The sequence below is a fragment of the Dromiciops gliroides genome, chromosome 5 (genome assembly GCF_019393635.1).
Source record: "Dromiciops gliroides isolate mDroGli1 chromosome 5, mDroGli1.pri, whole genome shotgun sequence".
Taxonomy (NCBI): domain Eukaryota; kingdom Metazoa; phylum Chordata; class Mammalia; order Microbiotheria; family Microbiotheriidae; genus Dromiciops; species Dromiciops gliroides.
In genome coordinates this window covers 118,888,796-118,909,539 of record NC_057865.1, presented here as the reverse complement: position 1 = coordinate 118,909,539, position 20,744 = coordinate 118,888,796, and the positions used below count along the sequence as shown (strand labels likewise).

Here is a 20,744-nt window from a genome sequence, read left to right as displayed (position 1 = left end):
TGTAAATGCCCCTGCTTCTAACTTTCCTCTCCTTACTGCCACCTCTGAATCCCTGTGTTTCTCTCTCACTGACCTTCTGTCTGTCTGCTCAGTCAGTCTGCCCTCTCTTTTCTCTGCTCCTAGTCCTTCTTGTCTTCTCCTGCGTCCTTGTAGCCCCGTCTCTAGTCCTACTCGCTCCAACCTCTCTAATCTCCTCAGCAGGCCTCCAGTCCTCCTGTCAGCCCCCGTACCTTGTCAGCCCCCCCTGAGTCTAACCCCCAGGTCTATATATACCTTTTCTTCTCTCCACTCAAATCTCGGGTCTTCCTGCACCCCCACAGACCAAGCTAATCCGCTAGCCATGGCTGCAGGGGGAGAGGGGGGGGCGCCGGTGCTCGAGCAGCTCATGCCTCAGCACAGGCTAGGCCAGAGCCCAGCATCTCTCAGATACTTCCGCTCAGGTTGGAGGGAGCTGGGGGCTTATTCCCCCCAGCTGTCTGACCTGGCATTTTGCACAGCCCCCGGGGCTTTCTGCCTCAGCAGACTCTGAGGGCCTAAGGCTTTCCAATCTCAGCCCAAAGGTAGGGTCCCCAAATCAAAATAAATTTCCACAGAATCAACTTTATGCCAGGCATTGTGCTAAGCACTTTTATACATTTCATTTGATTTGATCCTCACACCAGCCTGTGGTGGTATAACAAATGCTTATTCATTGATGAGGAAGAGGGATTCTTTTTGGTTTGTTTAGCCCTATGTATCAGAGCTAGGAGTGACAAGAGGTGGAAATTGCCCAAAGGCTTTATATAAATGAAGTTGGATGCTTTAGGAAGTTCTAATGTCCTTTCACTCTAGAGGTCTTCAGCTGAAGGCTTGACAGTCATTTGTAGGGGATGCTCTTCAGATAAGGTTCTCACTAGAAAGGGGGCCTGTCTGGTTATCTGGTGGAGACTATGAATGGATATTCGGAGAATAACATTTTAAAATGCATGAAATAAAATAAGTATGATTACAAAAGGACCCAATTACATTGAAATAAAGTTATCAGAATATAGATTTTTTAAAGTTCATAAACCTTAGATTAAATTTCTAGCTGGTCTCAGAGATGCCTTCAGGCTCTTAGATTCTGTGAAGAATCTAAGGACTAGGGTGGGTGTAGTGCCTGTGTGTGTGTGTGTGTGTGTGTGTGTGTGTGTGTGTGTGTTTGAAATGCAAGTTTTATGAATTATGTGACCTGTGGTCTACTTATTTAACCTCTTTAATACTGTTTCCTAACCTGGTTGTTAGTAGGAAGCTCTTTGCAATAGATGTGAATATTTCAGTGTCCCCTTACCCCCAAAATACATACCACTGTTCTACACATGGATAAAATAAATAAGGCTTTTTTTTTAAGAGCAGATTCACTTTGAATAGTTACTGCGGGGGTGGGGGGGCATTTGGAAAACTATTAGAGATATATTTATTTATCAGCATTATTGTCCTAGGTCAGTTTTCTAAATTGGGTGTTGCAAGGAAGCTTGGAGGATACTAGGGAAATAGAGCTGTGCCCCTGAATAGCAGATGGGTTGTGGCAGCTGCTCATTAGTGCTGGCACCACTGCATTCTCCTTTTTCTAGCCCTAAGGGTTTGCTTCCTCACTCATCCCTGTAACCTGTTTCTTTGTCAGCTTCTCTTCTAGGACTTTAAGTTACTATTCTCAACAGTATGGAAATTTTGCTATTTATTCGCTCTTCTGATTATTTTGCTGGTATGGTATTTTGGTTTAGGAGATGGATTGCAAATCCAATAGGTAAGAGTTTTGTTTTTAAGACAAAAATAAGTTGTGAAGTATAAGCTGTTCACTAAGGAATAAAGGGGGTTTGACATGGGAAGATAGGGTAGGAGAATGATAGGGGCAACAGAATAGAGTAAGAAACAGAGAAGGAAACCATTGCCTTCTCTTTCTCCTCTTCTCGTTGCCTTCCCTCAGTAAGATTCGATGGGATTAAACTGGGTCATGTCTTTTGGCAGGGCATTCAGGCAGATTTGTCCAGCCCTTTCAGACTTCATTTGGCTAGGTAGTAGAAGTACTAACAGCAAATAGCTTATCCTCATCTCTCTCCACTTGCCATATGCTGACTGAAAATGGCATATTGTATATGTTTTAAAAATAAAGTTTGTTGGTAGCTGTGTTTTTACATTGCCAGATTTTCCTCCCGTATCCCTCTCCTTTCCCCCTCCCCCCACAAGTTTTCACATATAACAAAAATTTTTATAATTGGAACAGTTTCTTTACTACAACTTTTGAGAACTACCATTTGAAAAACCCCTTGTTAGAAAGGGCATGATTAAAAAAAAAGTAATAACTCTAAACTTATGGCATTGTGGATATGCAAATGCATAGAATCGGAGTTGGAAGTGCCTTAGAGTTAATCTAGGCCAGGCTCTTCCAAACAGTGCAAAAACTCGTTTTGTAGAATCTCCCACTTTAATATTTTATTTTATTTTTGTGGGGCAATTGGGGTTAAATGATTTGCCATGGGTCACACAGCTAGTAAGTGTTAAATGTCTGAGGCTGGATTTGAACTCAGGTTCACGTGAATCCAGGGCCGGTGCTCTATCCACTGCACCACCTAGGTGCCCCCACTTTAACTTTTATGAGGAACACTAACTATATGTTTTGGCTATGAAGAGTTGGAACAAGTATGAACTTTATTTTTTTACAGTTAGAGAAATGTCAAGCAAAAAATGACAGGAAAAGCTTTTACTGGTGGATTCAAGAATAGGTTGAATCAGTTATGGCATTTTAGAGTGGGGAATGGTTTTAGAGGACATTTTGTACCTCAAAGCTTCACTGTGTCTGATATCTGTCTTATTTTACAAATTTAAGTTTTATTGATACCTTTTATTTTTAAATCATACTCATTTCCAAATATTCTCCTTTTTTCCCTCTCTCTCTCTCTCTCTTTTTTTGAGGGGCAATGGGGGTTAAGTGACTTGCCCAGTGTCACACAGCTAGTAAGTGTCACGTGTCTGAGGCCGGATTTGAACTCAGGTCCTCCTGAATCCAGGGCCAGTGCTTTATCCATTGTGCAACCTAGCTGCCCCCTTTTTTCTTTTTTTTTTTTTTTTTAGTGAGGCAATTGGGGTTAAGTGACTTGCCCAGGGTCACACAGCTAGTAAGTGTGTGTTAAGTGTCTGAGGCCGGATTTGAACTCAGGTACTCCTGACTCCAGGGCCGGTGCTCTATCCACTGCGTCACCTAGCTGCCCCCCTTTTTCTCTTTTAACAAAGAAAAACAGTTAAGCAAAATCAGTCAACTTGACCACTAGGTCTTACCAGGGTATGCAGCATTTTGTCGCCATAGTCTTTCACTTTTCTAAGACAGGGAAGGAATTAGATTTCTTCCTTTCTTCTCCAGGGTCATTTGGGCATTGTATCTACAACATCCTGCTTTGTTGCAGTGTTGTTTATGTTATTATAGTCATTGGGTTCAAATCCAGTCCAAGATATTGGCTGTGTGTAACCCTGGGCAAATCACTTAGCTGCTTTCTGTCTCAGCTTCTTTGTGTGTAAAATGGAGCTAGTAACAGCACTAGGTTTGTTGTGGGCGTACAATGAGATAATTAAAGCATTTCTCAAACCTTCCAGAATATAAAAATGCTAGTGATGATGATGATGGGGTTGTTGTTGTTTGGGGTATAGCCAGTCCTCAACTTTTATGGGGGTAACTTGAGTTCCTATTTTTTTAAAATAGAAAATGAAGTTCCTCAAATGATTCTCTTGAAAAGTCGTTGTAGACAGAGGGCTCTGCTGCTAATAAGCTCAATTTCTTATATGGTAATCTTTATGGATTTCAGGGTTTTTTTCTTTTTCTTTTCTTTTTTTACAGTTAAGTTAGAAGATTGACCTAGGACAGGATTATGATGTCCTTTCCAGTTTTAAAATCTGATGATTCAAAAATCGACATTTGTGTAAAGCTGGATGAAATTGTGGGAGCCAATAGTCAGTAGCCTTTACTCTCTTTACTCTCAGATACTCTGAGAATACTAGTGTACTGAAGGAGTGCACTAGTGAATTGTGCTTTGGAGTGCCATGCCCTTTTTTTATTTTAGATGAATGCTGGTTTCTCCAAGTTAGGCAAGGCCCTGGCTTTTTGAGGCCAGCTGCCTGCCTAAAGGAAATGTACAGTTGGCAGGCATCCTGGGAAAAACCTCCTGGGCCACATATCTTAACCTCTTTCAGGATTCCCCATTTCTTGTCTAGATACATTTTAAATTCTCAAGGGATAGTGCTCCCCTGTGGAGATGACTGCTGACTGCCAGGAAGCCTTTTCCTGATGCATTCTAAAACCTATCTTCTCTTTTCTCCTGACCCCCTCCCCCCGACTTTCCAATTTAGTTTCACTCCATTACTTTTTATTCATCTTCTTTACTTGCTGTTTTCATAGTAAACATCTAATTCATTTCTATATGTAGCCCCTTATCACAGTGTTATTTTTTCCTGACCTCTAATAATGCCTTCCCCATCCCCCCATCCTAATTTCTGTGACTGGCTTGGAGCTCAATGACCTAATAAAAATCTTGCTTGTTTCCAGTCTTGGCATAGTGCCTTAATTCATGTGGCTCCATTATGGGAGGTATGAGCTTCCAAACTGCATTGTAGACTTTTTGGTTCACTGTCTCTGTGATATCTTTAATTTGTAAGTGATTTTCAGGGTTCCTCCCTTCTATGATATGGTAGTGGTGTTTTTTTTTTTTTAAGGTAGTGCTGCAGTCAAAGAACCCTCTTGTTTCTAAAAACATCTTATTTCTTGGCATTGTCATTCTTCCTGATACTTTTAGATTTTATTTGTGTCTTCGCTTCCTTCTTCCCCATGACTTCCTTCTCAACATTTATTAAAAATGTGTAGTTTTCCATTAGTCCTCTATCCTCTAGGACCCTCTTGATGTTTGCTTTTAGCTTTCTGAGTTATCGTTGGGTTTCCTTTAGTGTTTTGCATCTGAAACTCTTATTCTGTGTACTGAGATAAACCATTTCTGCTCACTCCTTCCTTTGCTGCAGATTGGACCACCATGCTTTTTTTGGTCTGCACTCTCTCTTTTCACGTCACTTTTAGTGTTTGCTTTGTTCACATCCTTTGGACCATAACTTCCTATTTATCAGATACTTTATGTACTTAGAACAGCTGCCCTTGTGGTGCTTTGCAGTCTATGATTTTATAGAAGCTAATTGAATGGGATTTGAAGTTGAGAGGGAAAATTGGCCTGTTTAAGCCTGTTAAGGGACACTACCCCTATAGCTAGAGTATTAACTTTTTATTTCAATAAAGCTAGCTTTTAGCTGTGGTAGAACAAAGTTAATAGCCGGCTAGAATTAGGGTTTTGGAGACTTAGAACAATTAAGTCATTTATCATAACCTGAAGAACATTGTCTTTGAGGTTTTCTTACTTCTGAGTAGCATTTTAGTGTGTGCTTCAAAGTAGTAAATTGTTGTCTAGTCAACAGCCTTTGGTTTCGGACATCCCTACTGGCTTTTGTATTGGATATCCCCTGAAACTGGGTCCTTTGACTTACATCACTTTTCTCTCTTCCCCCTTTATTGGCACAGCTGAGAAGTTTGTACTTCATAACCTTAGGCAGACTGACTCAATGGGACAGCTAGGTTTCACAGACATATTGCTGTATCTGCTAGGGCCAAGCTGATTTTCTAGAATACATAATTTTACTATTGGTAATTGTCTAAAAGAGTTGCCATATGAATCACTCTCTACATACTATAAATTCCCAAGGATAATTACTGCAGCTATGAAAGCTTGAAGCATGAGATGCTAAAGCTTTGATGATGGGATTGTTCTGGGACAGTCCTTTCTCCAGTTCAGTGATACTCCTCTGACTTTAGACACTGTAGGCTAATCTCAAAAGATCTCTGCAGCATTATCAAAGAGGTTAATGAACATATGGGGAGATATTTCAGAAGGGAAAAATAACTTGTCCAAGGAGCCAAGTTAGATGTAGAATTCTCTTCCAGGTTGTTGCCTGGGGATCAGACAAATTCATAAGACTATCTCCTCATCTTTGAAGACAGGCCAGTCTCCCCCCCCCCCTGCCCCCCAGTTAGTTGGTATCTGTTTTAGAATGAAAGTGAAAGGGGCTTAGCAGGAAGGGATATCTACTTAGTTAAGTGGAATTTGTGTGCCATGGCAGTGTTAGCTTCTTGAGGCACTGCCTTTGCCTTTCTTACTGTAGAGGACTCTTTACAGTGATCTGGGTTGCAAAGACCTGATGCTCTTGAGAATGATACTATTCCTGCCCTTTGATCCAGCTATACCACTGCTAGGCCCATACTCAAAAGAGATCAAAGAGAGAGGAAAAGGTCTATTATGTAGAAAAGTATTTTTAGTAGCTCCTTTTTGTGGTGGCAAAAAACTGGAAACTCAAGAGGATGTCCAGCAGTGGAGAAATGGCTTGAGTATGCTATGGTGATGGGGAATGAATGAATTAGTTGATTGAATGAATGATGGAGTACTATTGTGCTATAAATATGGCCTCATGCACTAGTTGTGTGACCCTGGTTTAAATCATTTAGCCTCTATCTTCTTCAGTTACCTCAACTGTAAAATGGGCCTAATAGTAGCACCTACTTCCTAGAGTTGTTGTGAGGACCAAATGAGATAATATTTGTAAAAGGTGCTTAGCATAGTGCCTGTCACATAGTAGGTGGGTTTGGAGTTTGCTACAAGAGGAAAGGCACTGACAGAGAACTGGTTTTGGCATCAGTAGGCCAGGCTGTTAGGTAGGATTGGGCTAACATGAGCTTGCCAAAGGGATGAATAAAAAAAAAATTCAGATGTCAGGAAATAGGATCAAGGGTGCAAGTTAGAGCATCTCTTCCATTCAAAAACTTAAAGTGGATTTCCATTTCCTACTGAGTACATTATATTATCCCAATTCTGGCATTCAATATCTTTTATAGCTTGCTCATATCTCACATTACCCTCCTTTATATCCTCTTTATTGCTTCCAAATTGGTATAGCCACTCTTTCCTATTTTCCTTCTCTTTCCCATTACCATGGATTTGATCCTACCATCTCCCATGCCTGAAGTGGACCCCTTCACTTTCTTTTAGTTCATCTCCATTATATCCATAAATAGAACTGACAAGTGCAAGTATCCCTGAGTCCCATCCCATTTTGGAGAGAGAACTTTTTCTGAGATTGATTCTGTTTTCTCTAATCCAGACTTTTAAATACATCTTTTATTTCTTCCCCTCACAGGTCCTCTCAGGATGTGCTATCATTGTCCGAGGACAGCCTCGTGGTGGGCCTCCTCCTGAGAGGCAGATCAACCTCAGCAACATTCGTGCTGGGAATCTGGCTCGCCGAGCTGCGGCCGGGCAGCCAGATGCAAAGGATACACCAGATGAGGTAGGTGACTCCTTGTTTTCTGGGTTCTTAGCACCAATGATAAGGCAGATTTCTCTTTAATTCCATTAATTTAGTTCCTTATTCATTCCTTGCCCATGGGACAGAGGTGACTTTAGGTCTTGAACCTTCTCATTTACCCTTCTAGACAGATTTAGTGCTTCTCCAGGGTTTTTGTTGCACTTTTAAATTTTCCATTTCTATTTGTAGCACTTTCCACTTTTAAAAAAAAGTTGGGGGGGGCAGCTAGGTGGCACAGTGGATAGAGCACCGGCCCTGGAATCAGGAGTGCCTGAGTTCGGATCCGGCCTCAGACACTTAACACTTACTAGCTGTGTGACCCTGGGCAAGTCACTTAACCCCAATTGCCTCACTAAAAAAAAAAAAAGTTGGACTTCTCCACTTTTGGCTTCTTCTTTAGGCTAAGCTCTCCTAATCTTTTTTTTTTTTTTTTTAGTGAGGCAATTGGGGTTAAGTGACTTGCCCAGGGTCACACAGCTAGTAAGTGTCAAGTGTCTGAGGCCAGATTTGAACTCAGGTACTCCTGAATTCAGGGCTGGTACTTTAACCACTGCGCCATCTAGCTGCCCCCAGTTATAAATTTTTAAAATACATATTGCAAACTTTCTGCCTTTGACTTGGTTGAGGTTTCTTCCTAGCGGTAAAATTTCTGTCAAAGGTTATGGATATTTTAGTCACTTTGGAGAAGTAGGGACATAATTTCCAGTTGTTTTCTAGAATGTTTAGATCATTTATAATTCCATCTACATGTATTAGTGTGCTTTCTTTCATGCATTTTATCTGACATTGACTGTTCTTTTGTCTTCTTTGTCATCTTTGCCAATTTACTAAGTGTGAACTGAAATTTAAGTCTTGTGTGTTTAATTGTTTGCACTTCTTTTGAGAACTGTTTCTTCATATCCCTTGACCACTTTGGTATTGGGGAATGGCTCTTGGTGTGTGGGTACACACATTCACATACACATATATATCTATATATTCTATTTGTCTTAATATTGGACCTTTATCAGAAATATTTGAGGCAAAGCTAGTATCCCTTCTTGTCCTAGCTGAATTCATTTTGTTTCTGGAAGAGATTTCCAATTCCATGTTATTGAAATTGTCCAGTTTATCTTTTGTGATCTACATCCCTTATTTGGTTAAGAATTCTCCCTGTAGTCATATTTTTGAAAGGTGCCTTCATCTAGTATCCTTTCATTTTTTTATCATTTCCTTTTAAAAATCTTTCTATTTAGGAGTTTATTAGGCCTGTTTCTTATTCTGCTTAGCTCAGATGAACCCTCTGCTCTAACAGGCACTTTTCACTGTGATTTAGTGGTACATTATGATATGATCTCAGAAATAGTATTTTTGAGATCTGATATTAGTCTCTAATAATGACCTCTGCTAGTATCTTCCTGACAGGGAGATGAAAAATTCACAGAGATTATTTGGATTCTTAGAATTATTTCCCAAATAAATCAGAATCTTTTTGCTTTTTTTTTTGGTGGAGGACTGGGGAGAGCCTTACCAGTAAATGGCTAATGTTAATTCCATACAAATTGTTTCTTTTTTAACTTCCCCACTTGCCATCGTGTAGATATATGGAATGATGCCCTTGTCTACAAATACTTTAATGTATACCAGAGAACTATATGTCTTTTGGTAGCTATGCCAGATTGCCTTTTGTTGAAAGTCTGTACAGAAAGGAAAGCACTTTTGGTAGTTAAGTATCTTATAATGTTCTTGGGTTGCCTAGCACAGATCTTTTTTTTGTGGGGTCATTGGGGTTAAGTGACTTGCCCAGGGTTACACAGGTAGTAAGTGTTAAGTGTCTGAGGTCGAATTTGAACTCAGGTCCTCCTGAATCCAAGGCTGGTGCTCTATCCAAGCACAGATCTTAAAAGTAAAATTCCCTGATAAGACACAGAAGGAGAAATTTCCAAGTTTCAGGTACCATTTCTATTGATCACAACTCCTGCCCTGAATGTCATTTGTGGTTGTTTGTAATTAAGCATGTAGAAAACAGTAACTTATTTTTATAGAAAGATAGATTAAGAAGCTAGATTATCTTCTTCTTAGGCAGTCAGGAATATACTTTCTCATTGCTCTAGTTTGCTTAAACTTGGTTGGGGGGATGAATGACAGTGCAGATTTTGCAATGAACCTTTCTTGTGGCTAGTATTTGACTAATCCTAGAAAAGTTAATAGGGCAAGTATTGAAAGGTCTCTGCCAACTTCATTTAAATTTGGAGTTTCCTTCCTGGGGATAGTTTTTTTCATGCAAGGCTGGCTGTCTCTACTTAGGAGAAACCATCAAAGTTATGTCTTCTTTTTTGGTTTATATCACCCTAATTATTGAAATATATTGGTGTTATTGTCCAGATTTTGAGAAAACATTGTGTTACTATATTGGTTTTGCTTTCTGGGAAAGAATGGGGTCCCAAATTTGATTCCCAAGCATGGGTGGAGTTAGGTTTTTTTTTTTTAATAGCAGATTGGTTATTTTAAAGCAGATAGTAATCTGTGTCACTTCTCCCTTCTTGGTCTTCCCATACTTGTTGCTTTTTAGTACTGCTTTCTTCTTGTATTCCCGAGGTGGGAAAGGGTGCTGGTCTTGGATTCCAGAGTCCTTAATTTGAGTTGAACTGAAATTCTAAACGTGTGAACCTGTGCAAGTCATTTAAACTTTCTGTGCCTCAGTTTCTTCATTTATAAAATGGGGATAGTAATACTTGCTACATGGGCCTGTTGTAAGGAGAATATTTTGTAAATAAACATTAAAGCTCCATAAAAGGATGAACTAATTTCATCCCAACCAGGTGGTTGTTGGAGTGGCAGTCAGATTGTTGGTGGTGGATGTTATTGATGCTCCTCAGATTGAGGGTCTGCCGTTTTGCTAGAAGGCATTCAGGTGTTTTTCTTGCTTATAGAAAAACACTATAGGTAGTCCTTTGACAAGTTCATTCATTGGGACTTCCCTTTCTAGGCATCCTCTGAATTTCTAGTTTAAATGCTACATATAACAGTGGATATGGAATAGCAAATTACTCAAGGTGCTGATTTTAAACTGGAATTAGAGAATTCTTATGTTGCATGTCTGTTTTGTCTTTTAGCCCTGGGGATTTCCTGCTCGAGAGTTCCTGAGGAAGAAGCTGATTGGGAAGGAAGTCTGTTTCACAATAGAATACAAGAACCCCCAGGGTCGTGAATATGGGATGGTCTACCTTGGGAAAGGTGAGCTGAAGGAAATAAAGATCTATCTCTCCTGGAATCTAAAGTTCCTGGAGAAATCTGTTTTTGCTTAAAAAGAGCAAGCTCTAGGTCCTAATGAAATAGCCCTGAGGGAACTGGGAGATGTCCAGAAAGAGCTGACACTTCAGCAAGGAGTATTGAATGTGCTGCAGCCGGTGTAGTGGCTTTCTTGGGTGTGCATCTGTTCTGTTTGTTTTCCTCTACCACCTTCTTTTGCACCTGCTAGTCTTGGGGTTCATTGTTGATTTAGGTATTTATTGTAGGGCTACAGTCCTAGCTTGTGTCGGGGCTATCAGCTCTTGGAATATAATGGCTCTGGGCTTTTAGGTCACAGTGGTAATTGAATTTCTATGGATTTCCTATTGTATCTTTTATTTACCTTATCCATCTTGTGACTTTTCTTCTTCTCTAGGGGATACCCTTTAGGAAAGGACAAATTGTTAGGACCTGTAGTTTTCCTTGTAATAGCTATCTGTTATAGAATGCTGGATGGGAGATTGTATGCTATTGCCTAGGTGCAAGGATAGTCATGATGGGGTGGGCTAAAAACCTGGAATCATTTATGTTGAAAGTATTGGTAGAGGGGCAGCAGTGGGTAAAGCACCAGCCCTGGATTCAGTAGGACCTGAGTTCAAATCCAGCCTCAGACATGTGACACTAGCTGTGTGACCTTGGGCAAGTCACTTAAACCTCATTGCCCCACAAAAAAAAAAGGGAAAAAAAAAGAAAGTGTTGGTAGAATCTCTTTGGAAGACTTTAAAAGGTTCAAACACATTCATCTGAAGTTATTTTCCGTGTATTTTCCAGATTCTTGTCCTTCTGAGGCCAGGGAGCCTTAGGTGTTGTTTATGTGAGTTGGGGAGTAGTTCATTTGATTACAAGAAAAGAAGATTTAAATTTTTAAAACCATTTCTGATTTCTACTAGCTTGACCTCGAGTTTGGCAGGTTGATGGAGGATAGCAATTCTTGTGATATGTTTGACTTTAAATGTTTTCTTTAATTATAATCATAGAATTTGTGTTGAAAGGCACCTTAGAAGTCATTTCCGAGGGTGGTTAGGTGGTACAGTGGATAGAGCATTGGTCCTGGAGTCAGGAGGATATGAATTGAAATCCAGCCTCCGACACTTGGCAGTTAGAAGATGTGTGACCCTGGGAAAGTCACTTAACGCTGCCTCTTAAATAAAAAAAAAAGAAAAAAGTAATCTCTGGCATATGTCAGCTTCAGTTTGAATACCTTCAGTGATGAAGAATTTTTAGAATATATGGATTTTTTTCTCTAGAAATATCATGTGCAAAATCTGTAATCTCAATTAAAAAGATGTGGGAGATACAACATTGTCTAGATGGTATAGAGAAATTCATTATATCTTTAGGATGAAAAGAATATTACCTAGATATAAATGAATTTTTGTTTTATCTTCAAGATACAAATATTGAAGGACTTCGTCACCTGGAAAAGATAGAAAGATAGAAATTCTGTAAAGTTTTTTATGTATTCTCTAACTCAGAGGTTTCAACAGATAGTGAAGGGCTGACATAAGAACTTAATCAGGTTGTCATCTCCGAGTAGAGGTAGAGTGGTAAGAGCACTTTGCTGGTCCAGAAGCCAAGAGGGCTGCATCTGAATGCCAGCTTAGAGGCCAGCTCTGCAACTATTTCACCTTCTGAGTCCACGTCTCCTCATCTATAAAAAATATTTGGCCTACTCAGAGTGGCTTTGAGGATGGTGCTTTGTAAATCCAAAAGTACTATATAAATGTTATGCTGTTATTACTACCACTAGTGGTTTTCTGTTAAATTAGTCACATCTATGGAATTCAAGCTCAAGTGATTCATGTTACATAAGAAACTCTACCCTTCTTTACAATATCAAAGCATGGAACAAAGACTTTTAGTCTCTAAGCCAGACCAAAATCACAAACTGGTAAAACATAGTTTTGGCATATTAACGGATATGAGAAAATAATTATTAATAATTGATATATTGGGGGACCCAGAGATCACTTTCTTGGTTCTCTCTCCCCCTTCACTCAAAAGGCCCCCTCTCCTTGAGAGATTCTATCCAATCTCATCTAGGCCAAACTCACCTGACCCTAAGCTCATAAAAGGAGCTGTGGGTGGAGTTGGATTCTTTTGTCCAGATAGCCCAAGGATTTACTGATGAGATTAAACTGGACCTAGATAAATGGATTTTGCCCTGACCAACTTGAATGGGGGTCTTGCATTCCTTTCTCTGATGTGATCCTTGGACTTTATTATAATAAACCCCATCTTCAATTCATGTCAGCCAATTAGATTTGTTTGCTGTTTAATGACCCAATTAGATTTGATGTATAATGACTCCCTTCTTATCAAAAGGGATAAAAAGCCTGGACAGATAACCATGTGGTCTCTCTCTGGCGCTCGCTCACTCTCGCTCACTCTCGCTCACTCTCGCTCACTCTCGCTCGCTCACTCTCTCTCTCTCTCTCTCTCTCTCTTTCTCTCTCTCTCTCTCAGGCGCTCACTCGCTCGCGTGCTCTCTCTTTCTCTCTCTCTCTCTTTCTCTCTCTCTCTCTCTCTCTCTCTCTCTCTCTCTCTCTCTCTCTCTCTCTCTCTCTCTCTCTCTCGTCTCCTTGGGACCACATGCTGTCTCTCTGGGGGACCACATTTGCTTTTTGGGGGCTTTTCTCCTGCTTATACTAACTGGCATGTTGAAGCTCTCTGCCTTCTCTACCATGCGGCCTGGTACCATGATAAGATAGACACTCCACTCCGTCAATCCTTTACTGATATGATATTGATAAATTGACAACATGCTTATCCAAAACTTGTGTCTATAGTAATTATTTTCAACGTCACACAGATAATATTATTTTAAATGGTAACAGTTTCTTTTAGATTAGATGCCCCAATTCTTTGTTTTTCTTTAAAAATCTTCCTTTTTCATCCTTAATTTTCTTTTAAACATTTTATTGATATCTTTTGTTTTTATATCACCATCATTTCTAAATATATTTCTCATTCCCAGTCACCTAGGGAACCATTCCTTCTAAGAAAGAATAAAAAAGAAAGGAAAAAAAGCAAGAAGTCAGCAAAATTAACTAGCACAACCCAGGCTGACAGTATATACTGTATTCCCTATTGGTGGCCCTCCCTTTCTGCCAAGAAGGAAAGAGGGGGCAGGAAGAGAAGAAGGGACAGTAAATCATTTCACAATCACACATTAGTGCCTATGCAAGTATGGGAGATAGAATTCATTTTATATCTTCTCATGCAGAGGAGAAATTCCCAGATAGTACTTACTTATACTTTCTTCCCCTCTATGACCAGGTAGGGAGTGCCCTCTGAGATGGGAGGATATACCTGAACTCTGGAGATGTAGCATGTGGCTGGATCCTCAGGACTTGGCTAAGAATATATATCCACTTACTACCTTCAGTGACATCTCTAATTTGCGGGTTCAAAAAATTGCATAGTGCTTGAGTGACTTGACTAAAATGACACAAAAAAGGAGTAGAATTCCATTTAACTGGCTGGAAACGCAGTCTTTTCGTTTCTGTAGTCTGCCTCCTAAGAGTTGAGATCTGGGAAATAGACTTTCTCTCTGTTAAGGAAGGGATCAAAACTCATTGCTTTCTGTTACATAGACCAACGAACACTTATTTCAGTGTGCCATTGTAATGCCTGTTGGCTGTTGGCACCTGACATTGATTAGGCTTAATAATAATGGGCACACATATACTTAGTTGTCCAGAAATATTAAGGAAACAAAGTTTACCTGTTCATTTTCCTTTTCCTGGGCTTCTAATTTGGGGAGGAGAAGAAGAATGGGATGAAGTCTAAAGCCTTCCTATTTGGGGAGTAGCTATTAGCATGGAGCCAACTAATTTATTGCTTAGTAAATATAATAAATATAATGTAATATAACATAATGTTATACAGTATAGTATAATACAGCATAGCACAATATAGTATAATATTATAATATTTTATATACATATATATGAGTATATTAGTATATTACTGTCATGCAGCAGTGTCCAGGATCATCAGTTTCCTAGATTGCAAGAAGTTTTACCTCCTATTCTCCATTTCAGTATCTGTGATTTTCTGTAGACAAATAACACTCAGCTCAAATGGCTTAATGATCTAAAATGTATACACTCCCTTGGTGAGAATTTGCTTTTATAGGAATCTTAGAGAAGGCTGACAGTGGGCTGTGAGGGCTTAGGGGGCAATGTCTGTGTATCTATCATTGCTTGACAGAACTAGGCTATATAGTATTGTGAATATAAATCTTTTTGGTTTTTTGTTTTTTCCCCTTCACAGTGACATTGTCTATCAGCCAGGGTGCTGTTTCAGTTTATTTAGGATGTTGTTCTCTTCTGTATTAAAGATTTTGATACCATACCATGCAAATATCTTCCTTTTATTTTTCAGGCCGACAGACAGATTTAAGGGAATGTGTGGCTCTAAAAAGCCTCTTTGATAAAAAAAAAAGGTGTCACAAATAATATTTCAAATGTCAGGATGAAACTTAATCAGGCTAAGAGTGAGTTGTTGTTTTCCCTTTTGGTTTTAAGGGATGATTTGTGGGGTTTAGAGACTGAAAAGAAAATTTTGCACCTTTCTGAGCACAAGAGTCTCTGAGATGTTGAAAGACCTTAGGAATCTTTGGGGTAGAGGTGAGTAAATCCTTTGAAGGGACTAGAAGCCGGTATTGTCTGACAGGCAAACTAGTCAGTGAATGTACAGGCCTTAGTCTTAGGACTGCCTTGGTAGTAGTCTGTAGTTACTTGGCTTCTGTAGTTACTCTTAGTTCAGGGTGTAAACTGGAGAAATGGAAACGAAGTCCTATCGAGTGATGGCGGGCCTTTGATTCCTGGACCTGGGCAATCCTTTGAGATTTTTGAAGTTGTACCATTAGACCATTTTGGGTAATCTGTTTTGCTTCCTTGGAAAAATTGTTCTTAAAGAGTGAAGGTAACGTTATCCAAGCTCTGTTGCTGATGGGCATAGGCATGATTGTTGCATTTAATTTAATTTCTCTTTTTTTCCTCTTTCAGATACAAGTGGGGAAAACATTGCAGAATCTCTGGTTGCAGAAGGCTTAGCGTGCCGGCGAGAAGGCATCCGAGCCAATAAGTATGTATGGTTTTTCCTCTTGCCCCCTGGATGTCCCAGAATCTGTTTTAGTTCATATCTGGAAGAGTTTGAAGGTTTTGATGGTTCTTGAAAAGCGTGCGGCTGCATGCTGAACCTGAAACTGAAGAAACAGGCAATTACTGCCGTTCCAGGTTATCTGACTGACACCTGTGCCCAACCAGATTTTGAGGGAGAATGCCAGCTGCTATCAAGTAGCAGGCTTGCTTTTTACCCTGTTGTGGTTGTGAATGTGTCATTTTGGGAAGCGAAGTTTAGGGGTGTTGCTAATAGTATGAAATGCAGTGTTGGATTCAGCCTTACTGGTCCTAGAGTATCCAGTACAGTGTATTGCAGCTGCATTTGTTTGCAGCTCTGGCTTATGAGGAGCAAGTGCTGAATCAGTTGTTGTGGTGACCTGAGATGTTGCTTAATCAAATATCTATCAGGTGGCTGTTAGAGTCTTAGAGGTGGCTGTGGATAGATATCTGCTTCAATCATGTTGATTAGACATAGGAGAAGTTTGATGTGCTGTCCTGTCACCTGCCCTCTTGTACATCCAAGGGCAGTTAAACTGAGTAGCATAGCTCTGAAATCCTCACAGAAACTATCCTGTCTATCTCTGTCCCTGGCTGACTGAAGGGAGGTGTGTTAGCATGTATAGTGATATATTAGTGGATGTGTGTTTATGTAGTGGAGAGGGTGGTGGTCGGGCGGGGCGGGGTGCGGGGCTCTATTTTTCTAAACATGTTTGTGTTGAGGTGGTATTTTTGGAAGCTTTCCAAAGTTGATGTCATAGACTATTGCTCGATTGCTTACTTTTGTGTATATTTTTAAGAATATGCATTCTGGGGGGGCAGCTAGATGGCGCAGTGGATAAAGCACCGGCCCTGGATTCAGGAGTACCTGAGTTCAAATTCGGCCTCAGACACTTGACACTTACTAGCTATGTGACCCTGGGCAAGTCACTTAATCCCAATTGCCTCACCAAAAAAAAAAGAAAAAGAATATGCATTCTGCCTCTGTGAAGGTAAATAAACTTCACAGGGCTGCCAAGGGGAAGTTCCCATCCATTTCAAAAATGGAAACTGCGCACGAAACACCAAGGCCATATTTCTCCAAGGTTGAGTATAGGCCCAAGTGTTTCTCTCTTTAGTGTCTGGTTTTGTTTCTTTTTCTTAAGCTGCATTTCTTAAGCCCATTAAGAACTAGAAGATGTTCTTTTCCTTTCTGTACCCTGTCTCTAGACAGGAGTTCTTAAATTTTTTTATCATAGACATCTTTGGCTGTTTGGCAAAACCTATGAAACCTTTCTCAGGATGTTTTAAAATTTATAAAATAAAACCCATAGGACTACAAAAGAAACCATTCATACTGAAAACTTATCAGACTTAAAAACTCCCCAAGAAGTTTATAGATCCCAGGTTAAGAACTTCTGCTATGGACCATGAGTTCTAATAATAGCATGATTTAACCTTAGCATGATTTTGCAGGCTAGATATTTGAGAAGCTTGCTCTACTTGAAAGTCAGTGCCAACTCTGCTGTGGAGTTGGGCACCCCAGCTTTATATTGGGGAAAGGGGACCTTTACTTGGCATTGCTCTCCTAAGGAATGTTGCTTACCTCCTTAGATATTAACTTTGAAAGGCTTTTTATTGCACAGTTCAACTTGTTTTAGTGGCCAAGAAGAGAGATGAGTCATTTGAGTACATGAATTTTCTGTCTGCTCTGTGCTAGACAGAAAAATTTCTTGGGCAAAAAGGGGTCATAAGTGGAAAGAGTTTAAGAAACTCTGCTCTATCTAGATTGTTGTCCCTAGGCTTTTTTCTGTCATCTGAACTTCTGTTTCCTTCTATGTCTTAGCCCTGAGCAGAATCGGCTTGCTGAATGTGAGGACCAGGCAAAGATGGCAAAGAAAGGCATGTGGAGTGAGGGAAATGGTTCACATACAATCCGGGACCTCAAGTACACCATTGAAAATCCTCGGCACTTTGTGGATTCTCACCACCAGAAGCCTGTCAATGGTGAGTCACTTGGTTTGGGGAGGGCAAAGGAAGAGCTATGGAGTGAGATAGCACCCAGTCTAATCCTTTGTTTGACTTGTAAAGGGGGAACCCTTGTAAAGAATGGTTGAGTCCAAGTGGGGTAATTTGTGCTCATTTGGGTGGCCTAGAAGGAATTTTGAGCTCATTTCACATAGACACATATTTCACATTTTATAAAGAAAAATGTTTTGATGTTCTCTGTAAAACAGGGCAAACTATTGCTTCCATATCTAATCTCCTTCTGGCCCACTAAAATATTTTGTTCCTGATCCTACAATATGTTTTAGTTTACTTTGAGTTATCATGAATTGAGAACTTAAAATCCTTTCCTATCCCTTCTCGTTCAAATATGTTAAACGTATATTGACTGTGTGACCCTGGCCAAGTCCTTTAGCTTCTCAGTGCTCAAGGCAAGTCTTTAAAGAAGACAAGCTGCAGAACAGTTGCCAGGCTGTGTCCCTGGAGAGAAGGGCCTCACCAGGGAGGTCTCGACCAGTAAAATCACTGGTGCAGGCCAGAACGCCAAACATTATCAGCAGATATTTATTGTACATTTGTTCTCCTTGGTCTGCAGCTTTATCTTGGGTAAGTCACTTCCTCTCCGTGAGCCTTAGTTTTCTCATGTAAAATAAAAGGTTTGGGCTTGATGAGTTTTAAGTCCTGTGCCTAAGGCAGCTGGGTGACATGGCGGATAAAGTATATGACTCAGAGTCAGGAAGAAGCGAGTTTAACTCCTGCCCTAGACATTGGCTAGCTTTGGAACCCCAGGCAAATCACTTTTTCAGTTTCCTCTTCTAAAATGGGCATGATCCTAAGAGTCCCTCTCTCACAGGGTGGTTGTGAGCATGGAACATGTTACTATATGTAAAGGCACTTTGCAAACCTTGCAGTGCCTTAGAAATATTAATGGCGACATACACGAGGATAGTGATCATCACCATTTTTGGTGTGTAGAATACTCACCCACTGATGATAGTGTTTAGATGTACTTGCTAACAAAAACACTCTAGCCCTGGAGGAGAAAAGACTTAGACAAGTAGCCTCAGCTATCCAGATTTGATCCAATTCAACAAGCATTTGTTTATTAAGCACCTAGTATGCATTAGGCCCTCACAATCTCCTCCTTCCAGGAACTTCTAGTCTGCTGGTGGGGCATGTCCACAATGTGCCTACAGAAAAATACAAAATAGATATAAAATTGCTACAACCCATTTAGAACTGGAACACTAACAACTGAGGCTACCAAAAAGGCCTCTTGTCAAAGGGGCCCTGGGGCTGGGCTTTTTGAAGGGAACTGGGAGTGAGTTGTCTGGGTTTAGCCTGGTATAGACCTGACATTTTGTGCCTAATGGTAACTTGTGGGATTTAGACTTCTTATGCTGTGAGTAATCGCTGTCTATTTTCTAAGGGAATAGTTTTTACTCATTCATATTTGGGTGGGGGGGCTTGGGTTATCTGATTGGCATTTGGGGTGATTATTAGTCCTCCTAGGCTCTCCTAGGTGTTGGTGTCTCCTCCCATCTCCATCGTGGCTTTTTTCAGTATTGCAGAAGACTTACTTTTTTCCTTTTGTCATACAGCTATCATCGAGCACGTGCGAGACGGCAGTGTGGTCAGGGCTCTGCTCCTGCCCGAATATTATCTGGTCACAGTCATGCTCTCAGGGATCAAGGTCAGGCTGTGCATGGGGGCTGTGGAGGGGTAGGACATTCCTTTAGTTAGGCAGGTAGTCTATAGCATTTGATACTAAATTTCATTCTTGTTTGACCTTGAGGGTAGTTGTTTTCAGTTCTCTTTTCCAATCTGAAAAGAGTACCCTTCCCCTGTCCTGGTTTAAAACCTGTCGTGGGATTAACTTGAGCTGGGACAAAGCAAAACAAATCTCTTAGGGTTCGTTCGATTGAAGATTTAGAGGGGGAGGTACTTCTGAGGATCTTAATCTGGGGGAGAAAGATGGGATGTTCTGGGGTCTGGGAGATTGAGACTTGTATTGCTGCAAATAATCCTTTCCTGTGAGATAATTAGGTCTTAAAACCCTAGTGAGTCCTTGTTTGGTAAAACATTGTCTTCAACCATAATTAAAACTCCCCTGCGATTATATGGCAGCTTCATTATCATTTAGCAATAATGCCTTTAGGTGGGATAGAAGAACCTAGTTTGAAACTTTTTTTAGCTAATTTTGCTGAGGTTATTTCCTTGTGGAAGGTCTGTTCTGACTTATGAGTGACTGACAGTCATTATTAGGATGAGTGGTACAGAGCCAGTGGCTAACTTGATTTTTGCTTTTGCCTGTAGTGTCCAACTTTCAGAAGAGAATTGGATGGCCCTGAGACACCAGAGCCATTTGCAGCAGAGGCTAAATTCTTCACTGAGTCCCGACTCTTGCAGAGAGATGTACAAATAATCCTGGAGAGCTCCCACAACCAGAACATGTTGGGCACTGTCCTTCATCCAGTGAGCCATGTTTTCTAAATGGGGATCAGTGGTTACAGGAATGAGAGTTTGGGGATGGACAACTCTTGTTTGCATCCTGAAATTGTGTGTGGTTGAAAGAATCTCGTTAGATATCCTGGACTGGTGTCCCACCTGCCTCTTTGATTTCTGAGGCACTTAAGGAAGTGTTAGTTAGCCGGACAGTGTAAGACACAGACTTGGGCTCATTTGTCATCTGTAGAGATTTAGGATGGAATTTTCCTTGGGTTCCTAGGAAAAAGATAAGCTGCCTCAGGCTTGTTCTCGAAGATGCATTTTCAAGCTGGGAAAGATTAGGAAATTCTTGTATAGACTGAGAGTATGATGCTGCCAGAGATTCTAGGATGGAGACCTAAAACAGCAGAAGAGTTACACAAGACCCTTGTGGTGCTTTTAACTATGTTTTGTGTGTCCCAAATCCTGTTCCTGAATATGTAGTAGCTGCATTATACCTGCTCAAGATTT

General features: G+C 40.4%; 1 protein-coding gene across 1 annotated transcript in view; it reads left to right on the top strand.

Annotated features, from left to right (window-relative positions):
* The window catches only part of SND1 (staphylococcal nuclease and tudor domain containing 1), a 486,824-nt gene that overhangs the window by 24,485 nt on the left and 441,595 nt on the right, over positions 1 to 20,744 (top strand). The window contains exons 2-7 of the mRNA XM_043965422.1: positions 7,234 to 7,383; positions 10,497 to 10,617; positions 15,687 to 15,765; positions 17,626 to 17,786; positions 19,388 to 19,479; positions 20,103 to 20,261. Coding sequence (XP_043821357.1) covers positions 7,234 to 7,383; positions 10,497 to 10,617; positions 15,687 to 15,765; positions 17,626 to 17,786; positions 19,388 to 19,479; positions 20,103 to 20,261 — 762 coding nt within the window. The remainder of the gene's footprint in view (positions 1 to 7,233; positions 7,384 to 10,496; positions 10,618 to 15,686; positions 15,766 to 17,625; positions 17,787 to 19,387; positions 19,480 to 20,102; positions 20,262 to 20,744) is intronic.